The 14009-nt window shown below is 40.0% G+C and overlaps 1 protein-coding gene across 1 annotated transcript in view; it reads left to right on the top strand.

Annotated features, from left to right (window-relative positions):
• The first annotated feature begins 701 nt into the window (after positions 1 to 701).
• The window catches only part of LOC117324605, a 14549-nt gene continuing 1241 nt past the window's right edge, over positions 702 to 14009 (top strand). Inside the window, exons 1-10 of the mRNA XM_033880525.1 lie at positions 702 to 756; positions 1251 to 1682; positions 2176 to 2339; positions 3153 to 3304; positions 3975 to 4316; positions 10237 to 10382; positions 10585 to 10752; positions 11177 to 11292; positions 12057 to 12119; positions 13292 to 13328. Coding sequence (XP_033736416.1) covers positions 1296 to 1682; positions 2176 to 2339; positions 3153 to 3304; positions 3975 to 4316; positions 10237 to 10382; positions 10585 to 10752; positions 11177 to 11292; positions 12057 to 12119; positions 13292 to 13328 — 1575 coding nt within the window. The 5' untranslated portion in view covers positions 702 to 756; positions 1251 to 1295. The remainder of the gene's footprint in view (positions 757 to 1250; positions 1683 to 2175; positions 2340 to 3152; positions 3305 to 3974; positions 4317 to 10236; positions 10383 to 10584; positions 10753 to 11176; positions 11293 to 12056; positions 12120 to 13291; positions 13329 to 14009) is intronic.

Below are 14009 nucleotides of genomic sequence, written 5' to 3'. Positions count from 1 at the left end.
TACTGACGTGGTTCTGTGTATGTGATAAAATCGAATATTGACCGAAATCAGCATATTCAGTATATTTATTGTTTTTTCCGAGCCTAAGTAATTCCTATCTTGGTGTGTACGGTGTCATGTTTATATATAACTTATGATTTGTGATGTGACCATGGATATTAGTCCTATCGTGGTGTGTACGGTGTCGTGTTTATATATAACTTTTGTGGTTTGTGATGTGACCATTGATATCTACAGGACGGAAACATCTTGTTTCACTATCATTTGTATCGCAATATAGAGATCCGTCCTTATGTGGTACATATTTTATTTAAAAAGGTCCATACATTGTAAAATACTTGGATATTGCATTGATACATACATTGATTATCGCTGTATTTCAACATAAATGTAACCTTTTAAATTAGTTTATTTATGATGAATAATGCGTAGTTTGTCATCAATTCTGATCATCGATCACTTTTCTATTAGGAATGTTTGTCTAATATTTATTACCGAAACCTGTATACAATAAAAGTATTTCACATATGGGGGTATCGTAAACATCCTGTTTCTATGCGATTCAATCATTTCCATGAGGCATTTGTGATTGTAAAGGAACGACAACTCTGGGAAGAGATGCAATATTTGTATTTCCCGCGAACTGGATTGGTTTGTCGTATGTCGCAAAGCATGCTGGGTATTGCCAAGATACATGTAAACTATCATGGCGGACTAGAGCGGTGTTTGAACACGACTGGAAGGATAATGTGAATGGTAATCTCATTATTGAGATCAAGGCATGTTGTCATTGACATAAAACATGTACCAAGTTATGTATATATTGATTAAACTTCCTTCTAGGTTCCCACTAGAACGTACGTATTGACAGACTGACTTTGAATAACTACAACAGAAGCATGCAGTGATAGGCCTACTGCAGTGGAACGTAAATGTCAACATTCCTCCTAATATCAAGAGGTGCAAGAGGCATCATTTATATTTATGGACCCGCTGTAGACTTTGATGATTTTAATTATAATTAAAATGTAGATGACTGCAATTGATAATGATAATTTTCTATGCCCTGTTACGACGCCAAATTTTAAACTAAAAATTGATCTAGATAAAATGCTACTGTGATTCAAATCAAAGTTTTATTTATAGGTTATTTATACCTGTTAAAACAAATCAACATTATCTCTATTGAGCTATTAAAACCGATAAGCTTTATCATATTGTGATTCTTACATATAAATATATAATTCCAGATGATAATACATTGAAGTGTGCATAAGTTTACTGACACTGCCAGGATGTCTGAAGCAAGAGGCGAGTCTCGGGCTAGTTATGCTAGTCAGAGCCAGTATTCAGAATCCACTATAATAAACCAGGACATCACAGATCAGGACCTTTTACAGGCCCATACGTCCAGCAACCAGGCATCCAAAGTTGTCAGTTTCGCTCCTGGCTCAGCTCTTGAACGTGCCAAAACAGTAGAAGAACTAGGAAAGCAACAGAGCAAGGGAATGCATGCTGGAAAACATTTAGATCTGATGGAGAGACTGATTGATAGACCACATAATTCGGACGTGTTAAGGATGGTGAAAGCTTCGCCCCGGGAAAATAAACAAGGACAGCAAAACACAAGCTCTTCAAAAACTCAGCCTGGTCTTAACAGTTCTCAAGGTCCAACAAGACAGGTAATACTTTTCAGGATTTGATAATACATGTTTTATAAATAGAGAAAAGTGACACTTGTTTTGTGAGAAAAAGGGTCACATATAAGTCATATAAATATAATTCTGAATAAAAAAAGAAGCAATAAAAGAAAAAAGAATATTTTATTATTATTGTAGCAGACCAGGTTTTAATTGTAGATACTGAACATAGTTGTATGGTCGCCTTCTAGCTTCCGGCTAGGGGGAATTTCCCTTTAGCTCAGTCGGTAGAGCGGCGGACCAGTAAGCCGAGGGTTGCGGGTTCGATCCCGGCTGGCTGCACACTACTACTAAAATATAATAATGTAATCTTTTGTTTGTAGCATTGTAAAATTTGTTTAGATAAATATGTATGCATCAGCCATCTATATTATGTTTACTTTTATGGTTGACAGGAAGAGATTTTAGGAAATTAAAAAGTATGCAATAGATCTTGTTTATCAAAATTTATGAATGATCTTTCTTGCTATTACAGAGTCCACTGATACCTCGACCACCATCAGCCAAAACTAACAATGGTGCTCCTATGTCAAGTTTTAGAACAACAATATTTAAACGAGACTACCAGAAGCGTCAGACAGATCTCAATCAACGTAATCAACAGCCTTCACTTGACCCACCCAAACTTACAGTCAGCATGTACGTATACAGAGTGTCCCTCACCAAAAACTTGATTGTGTCGGTGATATAAGATCATCAAACTTTTGTTTAAAGTAATATTTTAGGAATTAATCATCAATTTGTTTTATTTATTATTATTAGTAGTTCACTTGTTGATTAAATGTCATTCCTAGATATACTTATGTATATAGAGTGTCCCTCACCAAAACTTTATTGTGTCAGTGATATAAGATCATCAAACTTTTGTTTAAAGTAATATTTTAGGAATTAATCATCAATTTGTTTAGTAGTTCACTTGTTAATTCAATGTCATTCCTAGATGTATACTTATGTCAATCAATTCTTTTTTGGTTTAAAATCTAAGCTGTAATAATATTTTCATTTTTTTTTTAATTGCATGAAAGTCGTCTAGGTATCTGTTTTAATATCTGTTTATAGATATTGAAAAAAGAAATAATGAGCTTTATTCATTTTACTACTAATGAAAAAAAACCCATTATAACTTTATTTTCCTATTGATTTTTCGAATTGAATTTTTGACTTCTTATTAAATTTGTTAATATTTTGTGATTCAAATGAAGAGAAATTACATACAGGTTTAGTGTGAATCTTGGTTGGTTAAATAGAATGTTGCTATAGGCTATCAATGAATAAACAAAGCAACATTTTTGCTTTATTAATAGTCAAATTTCAAAATTAATCTAATTTCCTATTGTATATGTATAAGTATAAGTATATACCCAGGAATTTGTAACTGTCAGGTAACGATAACTGGGCTAAAACTAGTAATTGTTGGTGTTTAATATACATCATAATTAAATATGTTACCAGGCTCCACAAGAAAACCCCCAAAGTGGTGTCGGTGCCGATCACCCCAGTGGACGACATGGTGTCTGAGGGTGCGGAGGATCTAGAGATTCTCGCCGAGTTGGTAGAACTAATGGGGGAGTCCGGAGTCAATGAGATGGAAAACCTTGGCCCAGGTATGGACATATCTTTGTAACCCTCACAGGGTTTTCACTGTAGTTTTGTTTTTAGGGTCCCAGAAACTTCAGGTCTAATCTCAGAGTCCCACTTAATTCTATCAAATGGTGTTGTAGATTTTCAGGTATGATTTTTACTGCTGCATGGTTACAGCATGCTGTTAATGTTCTCTGTCAATCACAAACTTTCTTCTTTCATCTTATACTTTCCATCAACCCAAGATGAACACAGTTTGATAATATAGAATTTACTGTAAAAATGATTTGATTGTGACCCGGATACCTTCAGTGTATTTGTGTATCAGTGTATACGTCTCTTCTGAAGAAGTGGCTAATCCTGATGAAGTTGTTTTCAGTTACTAGCTGGGGACTGGATTGTCTTGCAATACCTTCATGATTGCCTAAATGGTTTTGTTTTGAAATTTTGGGACATTACAGAAATGTTATTTTTGTGAATATTGTCTTTCTACTCTATTTGTGTGAAGAGGTATATAACTCTTCCATATATTTAGAACTGCTAAGTGATGGAATGACACCAGCCATCATACAAGTGTGTTATCAATGAGTCCAAATTATCTTTCATTACAATTTTTTTAAAGCTCAGCACTACAGAACTCTTTTTGATTGGATATGCATATCACAAGCATAAAGTGTGTGTCATTTTACTCAGATCTGCAGTTAGAGGAACAACCCAGTGTTCCCCAAGGAGACGTTCCAGAGGAGAAAACTGTTACATTCAGCAAAGAAGGAAGTGAAAGCTCCCCAACCAAATCTTTAACTTCCCGTGTGTCAACTGGAAAATCCTTTGATGATGGTGTGACAGAGGATGAGGATATTGACGTTTGCCTCGTGAAATACCCCGGAGGGATACCGATTATTGACACTATAGCTCCACCTCCTGTCAAAGCTCCGCCCACAAAGGATAAAGCTCCAGTTACAGACAGATCTGCATCCTCCATGCAGAAGGACATTCATAGTAGTTTAAAGAAGCGAACGAAATACGATGATACAGGTATATTTAGCTTGTTATATGAAAACCGTTCACTATAAATATATTTATCATAAATACTTACACTAACCAAGTAATCAACATAATAATGTTATGAATTTTTTATCTTACATTAGAAATATTAATTTCAAATGATGCATGCTGAAAAAATTTAAACCTACCGTAATTCAGTTACGAACATTTTCTAATCAGGTGGAGCACTTAGCACAGGATAGGAACCTAACAGTAAAATTTGATATAATACATGCAGCTAACCTTCTAATTCAAAGCCTACAGTAGATAAAAAAAATCTCATTACTAAAATAAAACTTCAGTAGACACAAATTTATTTGATGTGACATAAGATTCTATCTAATTGATGAAACTTAATACAATTGTATAGCATCTTGCTGATGACTAACAAACGGTTTGTATTTACACTGTAGTCCGAGAAGTAGATGGCATAACCTTTGGTAAGAACACTTGACATGGCATGGCATTCAGACGTTGCATGGCATTTGTTGAAATAAAACATTTTTGCATGTTGCTTGTTACTTAAACCTGTGTATTTACAATTTTAATTTGTCTGTTTCTAATGGTTATACAGGCCTGAAGATATTTACAGATAAAAAGTATATAGAACTGCATGTTGCATTTTATACCTGTTTTACATAAATCATGATTATTATATATATACAAAGTGTACATTGATTGTAGCTCTGGAAGCGTATAATCTTAATTGTAACCCTCGTAGTAATCTAGAGATTTGGTGTCCTTGGTTAGTGTCCTTGGTTAGTGTCCTGGTTGGTGTCCTGGGTTGGTGTCCTGGGTTGGTGTCCTGGGTTGGTGTCCTGGGTTGGTGTCCTGGGTTGGTGTCCTGGATTAGTGTCCTGGGTTAGTGTCCTGGATTAGTGTCCTGGGTTAGTGTCCTGGGTTAGTGTCCTGGGTTAGTGTCCGGGGTTGGTGTCCTGGGTTGGTGTCCTGGGTTAGTGTCCGGGGTTGGTGTCCTGGGTTGGTGTCCTGGGTTGGTGTCCTGGGTTGGTGTCCTGGGTTGGTGTCCTGGATTAGTGTCCGGGGTTGGTGTCCTGGGTTGGTGTCCTGGGTTGGTGTCCTGGGTTGGTGTCCTGGGTTGGTGTCCTGGGTTGGTGTCCTGGATTAGTGTCCTGGGTTAGTGTCTGGGGTTAGAGTCCTGGGTTGGTGTCCTGAGTTAGTGTCCTGGGTTGGTGTCCGGGGTTGGTGTCCTGGGTTGGTGTCCTGGGTTAGTGTCCTGGGTTGGTGTCCTGGGTTGGTGTCCTGGGTTGGTGTCCTGGATTAGTGTCCTGGGTTAGTGTCTGGGGTTAGAGTCCTGGGTTAGAGTCCTGGGTTGGTGTCCTGGGTTGGTGTCCTGGGTTGGTGTCCTGGGTTGGTGTCCTGGGTTGGTGTCCTGGATTAGTGTCCTGGGTTAGTGTCCTGGGTTAGTGTCCTGGGTTAGTGTCCTGGGTTAGTGTCCTGGGTCGGTGTCCTGGATTAGTGTCCTGGGTTAGTGTCCTTGGTTAGTGTCCTTGGTTAGTGTCCTTGGTTAGTGTCCTTGGTTAGTGTCCTGGGTTAGTGTCCTTGGTTAGTGTCCTGGGTTGGTGTCCTGGGTTAGTGTCCTAGGTTAGTGTCCTGGGTTAGTGTCCTAGGTTAGTGTCCTGGGTTAGTGTCCTAGGTTAGTGTCCTGGGTTGGTGTCCTGGGTTGGTGTCCTGGGTTAGTGTCCTGGGTTAGTGTCCTGGGTTGGTGTCCTGGGTTAGTGTCCTAGGTTACTTCCTGGGTTAGTGTCCTGAGTTAGTGTCCTGGGTTAGTGTCCTGGGTTAGTGTCCTGGGTTAGTGTCCTGGGTTAGTGTCCTGGGTTGGTGTCCAGGGTTGGTGTCCTGGGTTGGTGTCCTGGGTTAGTGTCCTGGGTTGGTGTCCTGGGTTAGTGTCCTGAGTTAGTGTACAGCGTTAGTGTACAGCGTTAGTGTCCTGGGTTGGTGTCCTGGGTTGGTGTCCTGGGTTAGTGTCCTGGGTTAGTGTCCTGGGTTGGTGTCCTGGGTTGGTGTCCAGGGTTAGTGTCCTGGGTTGGTGTCCTGGGTTAGTGTCCTGGGTTAGTGTCTTGGGTTAGTGTCCTGGGTTAGTGTCCTGGGTTAGTGTCTTGGGTTAGTGTCCTGGGTTGGTGTCCTGGGTTAGTGTCCTGGGTTAGTGTCTTGGGTTAGTGTCCTGGGTTAGTGTCTTGGGTTAGTGTCCTGGGTTGGTGTCCTGGGTTAGTGTCCTGGGTTGGTGTCCTGGGTTAGTGTACTGGGTTAGTGTCTTGGGTTAGTGTCCTGGGTTGGTGTCCTGGGTTAGTGTCCGGGGTTGGTGTCCTGGGTTAGTGTCCTGGGTTAGTGTCCTGAGTTGGTGTCCTAGGTTACTTCCTGGGTTAGTGTCCTGAGTTAGTGTCCTGGGTTAGTGTCCTAGGTTAGTGTCTGGGTTGGTGTCCTAGGTTGGTGTCCTGGGTTGGTGTCCTAGGTTACTTCCTGGGTTAGTGTCCTGAGTTAGTGTCCTGGGTTAGTGTCCTGGGTTAGTGTCCTGGGTTAGTGTCCTGGGTTAGTGTCCGGGGTTGGTGTCCTGGGTTGGTGTCCTGGGTTGGTGTCCTGGGTTAGTGTCCTGAGTTAGTGTCCGGGGTTAGTGTACAGCGTTAGTGTCCGGGGTTAGTGTCCTGGGTTGGTGTCCTAGGTTGGTGTCCTGGGTTGGTGTCCTAGGTTACTTCCTGGGTTAGTGTCCTGAGTTAGTGTCCTGGGTTAGTGTCCTGGGTTAGTGTCCTGGGTTAGTGTCCGGGGTTGGTGTCCTGGGTTGGTGTCCTAGGTTACTTCCTGGGTTAGTGTCCTGAGTTAGTGTCCTGGGTTAGTGTCCTGGGTTAGTGTCCGGGGTTGGTGTTCTGGGTTAGTGTCCTGGGTTGGTGTTCTGGGTTGGTGTCCTGGGTTGGTGTCCTGGGTTAGTGTCCTGAGTTAGTGTCCGGGGTTGGTGTTCTGGGTTAGTGTCCTGGGTTAGTGTCCTGAGTTAGTGTCCGGGGTTAGTGTACAGCGTTAGTGTCCGGGGTTAGTGTCCGGGGTTAGTGTCCTGGGTTGGTGTCCTAGGTTGGTGTCCTGGGTTGGTGTCCTAGGTTACTTCCTGGGTTAGTGTCCTGAGTTAGTGTCCTGGGTTAGTGTCCTGGGTTAGTGTCCGGGGTTGGTGTCCTGGGTTGGTGTTCTGGGTTGGTGTTCTGGGTTGGTGTTCTGGGTTGGTGTCCTGGGTTGGTGTCCTGGGTTAGTGTCCTGGGTTAGTGTCCGGGGTTAGTGTCCTGGGTTGGTGTCCTGGGTTGGTGTCTTGGGTTAGTGTCCTGGGTTGGTGTCCTGAGTTAGTGTCCAGGGTTGGTTTCTGGGGTTAGTATCCGGGGTTAGTATCTGGGGTTAGTGTCCTAGGTTAGTGTCCTAGGTTAGTGTCCTGGGTTAGTGTACTGGGTTATTGTCCTGGGTTAGTGTCTGGGCTTTGTGTCTGGGGTTGGCATCCGCGTTTAGTGTCCGGGGTTAGTGTCCTGGGTTAGTGTCCGGGGTTAGTGTCCTGGGTTGGTGTCCGGGGTTGGTGTCCTGGGTTGGTGTCCTGGGTTAGTGTCCTGGGTTAGTGTCCAGGGTTGGTGTCCTGGGTTAGTGTCCTGGGTTGGTGTCCTGGGTTAGTGTCCGGGGTTGGTGTCCTGGGTTAGTGTCCTGGGTTGGTGTCCTGGGTTGGTGTCCCGGGTTGGTGTCCTGGGTTAGTGTCCTGGGTTGGTGTCCGGGGTTAGTGTCCTGGGTTAGTGTCCTGGGTTGGTTTCTGGGGTTAGTATCCGGGGTTAGTATCTGGGGTTGGTGTCCTGGGTTAGTGTCCTGGGTAATTAGTGTCCTGGGTTAGTGTCCTGGGTTGGTGTCCTGGGTTGGTGTCCTGGGTTAGTGTCCTGGGTTGGTGTCCTGGGTTGGTGTCTGGGGTTGGTGTCCTGGGTTGGTGTCCTGGGTTAGTGTCCGGGGTTGGTGTCCTGGGTTGGTGTCTGGGGTTGGTGTCCTGGGTTGGTGTCCTGGGTTAGTGTCCGGGGTTGGTGTCCTGGGGTTAGTGTCTGGGGTTAGTGTCCTGGGTTGGTGTCCTGGGTTAGTGTCCTGGGTTAGTGTCCTGGGTTAGTGTCCGGGGTTGGTGTCCTGGGTTAGTGTCCTGGGTTGGTGACCTGGGTTAGTGTCCTGGGTTGGTGTCCTGGGTTGGTGTCCCGGGTTGGTGTCCCGGGTTAGTGTACTGGGTTAGTGTCCTGGGTTGGTGTCCTGGGTTAGTGTCCTGGGTTGGTGTCCTGGGTTGGTGTCCTGGGTTGGTGTCCTGGGTTGGTGTCCCGGGTTAGTGTACTGGGTTAGTGTCCTGGGTTGGTGTCCTGGGTTGGTGTCCTGGGTTAGTGTCCTGGGTTAGTGTACTGGGTTGGTGTCCTGGGTTGGTGTCCTGGGTTAGTGTCCTTGGTTAGTGTCCTGGGTTAGTGTCCCGGGTTGGTGTACTGGGTTAGTGTCTGGGGTTAGTGTCCTGGGTTGGTGTCCTGGGTTGGTGTCCTGGGTTTGTGTCCGGGGTTGGTGTCCTGGGTTGGTGTCCTGGGTTGGTGTCCTGGGTTAGTGTACTGGGTTAGTGTCCTGGGTTAGTGTCCTGGGTTAGTGTCCTGGGTTAGTGTCCGGGGTTGGTGTCCTGGGTTAGTGTCCTGGGTTAGTGTCCTGGGTTGGTGTCCTGGGTTGGTGTCCTGGGTTGGTGTCCTGGGTTCAGTGTCCGGGCTTTGTGGCTGGTGTTGGCATCCGGGTTTAGTGTCCGGGTTTAGTGTCCTGGGTTAGTGTCTGGGGTAAGTGTCCTAAATTAGTGTATAGTGTTAGAAACCCAGTATGACTCTGAAGCCATTCCACCTCAATATCCTGCAGCTGCCATTTCCCCATATTTCCAGTGTTCTGCTACTTTACCATCCTCTTGTCCTCAATATGCTTCTCTTCTTTGATCTATCCAAGTATCTAATTGTGATACGTATGTACTGGGTATAGGAATTTCTGTTCCATATGAAATCTACAAAACAAGTCTTTGAGCTATTTGGAGACTCACTAAAATTATGAATTTGGGACAAGTTTAATATTTCTGTATGAAATAGGATATTTTGATAGGAAGATATTTTTTCAGATATCCTTGGGTTTCTATATTTATTGCTTTATATTAAAATCAGAAAAAAAACTTAATTTTTGTTGTTTAGGTTTGTGGAACAGAATACTGTAATGTAGACTTTATTTATTTATAACAATCGGTGAAACAAGTTATAATAGCAACTTGTATTGATCACTCGTGTCTCCCATGGATCAGAATTTAAGACACACATCTATTTTAATAGTATATGACCAATTTGATATCTTAGCTAACAATTATTTCCTTATTTGTCCAATGCTTGAAGGTTTTGTGAATTTTTTGTTTGAATGTGGTTAAGAAGATTTGGTAAAATTAGTAATTAATAAAATGTTTGCTGAGTGTTGTTGAAAAATTTGTGAAAAGGTTTGGCACTTGGGTTTAATATTGGTTATCTTAATATTTTTATTTTTGATTTGAATAATTGTACAAACAAAATGTACAATTATTCAAACAAATTGTACAATTGTAAAAACCAAATGTACAAACAAATTTTATTTGATTTAGTTTTTTTTCCAAATCTGAAATTTAAAAGAAATACAAACTGAAATATATTTACTCTTGATTTCTTCTATCAGACTTAACTAATCAAGTTTTATAAAAAAAAAAAGGTTTGAATATTTCTCTGACAGCATAATGAAAAAGAAGTAAGATGACCTGATGTAGGTATAATGGAGGTATAGTCTGTATTTATGAAGTAGGGGAGATAACTCAGATGATTTTCTGTATGTGGTACATTGATGTGTAGTTCTGACTTGTGTCACCTATCTCTTGCAGTCCCAGACAATGACAATATGGTTTATAACTTACTTCGGCTGCGGGAGCGCCTGGGCTGGGAGTCCGAGATTCCTCGTCATGCTCCTGGCTGTAAGGCCAGCATGATGATTCTGCGGAACATTCCAGAAGAAGAGGCTGAAAACATTGTATGTATTTAGATATCCATTCCTTTGTTTATAAAATCAAAAAGTAGAGGATAAATATAGTACTGTTATAATTGCTATAAGGCTGTCAATATCTCTTACTGAAAGGCCCATTTCTTTTCAAACTCAAATCTCATTCTCTTAACTTGACATTAGTGTTGACTGAACGGCTACCAAATGTTTAAATTAATGTAACTTTTTACAGGTTGGGTCTAAGTACAAAGAAGATGATGGAGACTTTGTGTATTGTCTGCCAAAGTGGCGTAAAAATAGACGAGCTCGATACGATCCCTATGACCTTCAGGTTGTATCGGCCAATACAGCAAGGTCACACAAAGTCTACTACACTGTGACAGCATCCTTCATTACCACGGTGAGTCTGATATTACATGTACATAATATTTAAAACTTACCTGTAATAAACTTCTTTCATGAAACAGGTAGTACCTTTAATGAATGATACCAGTAAAATCATTTTCAAGGCAGCCATGTATCACTGTAGTGTAAAGTGTTTTGACTTCTTTGCTCCAGTTTTACTTTTACAGATTGAGATATAATGGGAGAACTCCATCTGATGTCAGATTTAGAAAATAATACGTAATAGGCAAAATATCCAGTTGGTGTTCAACATTTAGTAAAAATTTAAAATCTATAAACAGAATTAGGAGGAGATATAAAGCATTTCGTAATGTACATAGATATGTGTAGTGGATGATAAATTTTATTATTTGTAACGATGAATCAGCTGACATTTTGATAACTGCATTGTAATGAATATCAATTTCTTTCGTTTTCAGTGTACACAGAAAGAAGATGGCAGCACTGAGTCTGTAAACAACCCTGCCCTCTGGTGGCTATGGGAGAGACGACTTTTCTACATGATACATCAACTTCCTGTGTTTGTAAAATTCAGGTGAGAGTGATTAATTACTGTTTAACCTGTACATGTACATATTCGGAATATAACATTTTATGACAACACTTTCTGATCAGAAACATAAAACAGAAATAAACAATCTTTGTTTGAAAATCTCTTCCACAATACAAAGTGTAAAATAGCATTGATAAGTGTTAATGTTTGATTTTGAATTTACAAAACTTGAAAATGGACATCATTGGAATGTTAGATTTAGTCGTGGAAGTCTGAAATTAAAGAGGTAATATCTTGATCTTTGTCAATGAAAGCACAATTAAGTAGCAGTCAGAGTGTTACACTAACTATCAATTACTATTACAGGAAAATGAAATACCATTTATTATTAATATTAACATGAGCTTATTGCAGAATCATTAAAAAATATATATGAGACCTGTTTTAGGTAAATTTCATATTTCTTTCATACATGCATTTGAAAACCAATATTATTATTTAAATGTATTGTTTTCCTTTTGTTGGATTATTTATTTGAGATACTTTGAATGTTTAATCAAAGCTTACATATATTATCAATGTATATCGTATACAAAATCCTGTCTCTGAATTCAGCACTCATTATGGTTTGCCATCACTGTGAAATGTAGGTTACGAACACAGGCCCCTGGAACCTTTTGATTTATGAAACTTCATACTGGTACATGTAGTTTTCATAAAGCAGGGATTTGATATCATGGTACAAAGAAACCTGGTAAAAAAAAATATCATGGTGACTTTGAATTTTGAACCTATCTTATTTCCAGATTGTGGAAGACTTTTAAGATGTGGAAGAGAAATGTTCGTCTTCAAAAAAGTGCAAAGAGCAAGTAAGTAGAAAATAAACTTGTCTGTCATAGTTTCCTTCATTGTAGCAATCATTTCAACATTAACCTTTTTACTTGATTTAGCATTTAGTAGACAAAACTTTATAAATAATGACCTTTGTTTCTGAGTCAGTAATTGTTTTGGGATATTTTAGTTGATTAATAAAATTTAAAAAGCATGCAGTGGACCACAGCTCTCATCAACATCTACAACTATATGAACTATATGTACTTATACATTTTTCAGTTCCTTTGAAACTTTGTAAAATGTTATTAATACCTTGGTAACCATCATGTGCAGTCATCCGCGTAGCAAGTGTACTAGCCATCCAGGTACGGAACGCATCATAGCATGAGAATAACGTTATATTAGCAGAGCAGGGTAATTTTAATGTTAAACTTGATAATGTATTACCTGGGCTAAATCACAACTGAACAGTGTTGCTATATTTAGGACATTATGTACTAGATATGTATCACTAGTAGACTGTGATTTGCATACCAGCGGTCACATGGCAGTCAGTCACAGATTCAGATTTCACAAAGGTCAGATGTAGAGGTCAGATTTGGTTTATTTGGTGCTGTATATACTATATCTGAAAGTTTTATATGTTTTATGAGATATTACACATGTGCCATGTCTGTCATACTTCACTGCTGCATTCCTCGATTTTCTTTCTTCGTTTGCCTATTGAAAAAACAACTTGTATTTGTGTTTACTCTGTAAATGTCATAAAATAAGATGCCATTATAACACACATTTTATTTGTCATTGTTGAAGTATTTAAACTCACTATTGAAACAAGTATTTCACAATAGGAAAATATATAAGAATATTATCATTTCTGTGTAATTATGATCATGAAACCTCAAACATCGATTTTTAAGGTTCAGTACCTGACAAAGCCTCAGGTTTAGATACCTCATGTTAAACTTCAAAAATCTTACCTTCACAATGAATTTCTCTGTCTCAGGGTTGCCAGCTTTCATGTCCTCGTTGGGAGACTCATGATAACCAAAGCTTTTCCCTCACACCTTTCTCACACTTCACAAGACAAAATCCTACGTCATTCAAAACGTTCTCCCTCATTATCACGTCAAGTCATTAGTAATACATTGTATACCAAATTGTATGACATCCATGCAATGCCTATTATTATGTCTATATTACACAGGGATGGTAGATTCTATTACTCGGGGTACAAGGCTAAGGTAAAATCTGCCATATACATCATGTAACTGAACATAGAACTCAAGACAATACTTAACATATTAAAGCTGAACTTCTTACTTTGTTTAGATAGAGAGATAACAATACAGACAAAAACTCCTGACATAACTATCGGACGAGGGTAACAAAACAGACAAAAACTCTTAACATAACTATCAGACGAGGGTAACAATACAGACAAAAACTCCTAACATAACTATCGGACGAGGGTAACAAAACAGACAAAAACTCTTAACATAACTATCAGACGAGGGGTAACAATACAGACAAAAACTCTTAACATAACTATCAGACGAGGGTAACAATACAGACAAAAACTCTTAACATAACTATCAGACGAGGGTAACAATACAGACAAAACTCCTAACATAACTATCAGACGAGGGTAACAATACAGACAAAAACTCTTAACATAACTATCAGACGAGGGTAACAGTACAGACAAAAACTCTTAACATAACTATCAGATGAGGGTAACAGTACAGACAAAAACTCTTAACATAACTATCAGACGAGGGTAACAATACAGACAAAAACTCTTAACATAACTATCAGACGAGGGTAACAGTACAGACAAAAACTTCTAACATAACTATCACCATTTATTTTAAAATTGGACGAAAAAAGGGTTTTTAAAAAGGGTGGTTTTTGGTTTTTAAAAA

Source organism: Pecten maximus, chromosome 3, assembly GCF_902652985.1.
Source record: "Pecten maximus chromosome 3, xPecMax1.1, whole genome shotgun sequence".
NCBI lineage: Eukaryota > Metazoa > Mollusca > Bivalvia > Pectinida > Pectinidae > Pecten > Pecten maximus.
This window is presented reverse-complemented; position numbering and strand designations above follow the sequence as displayed.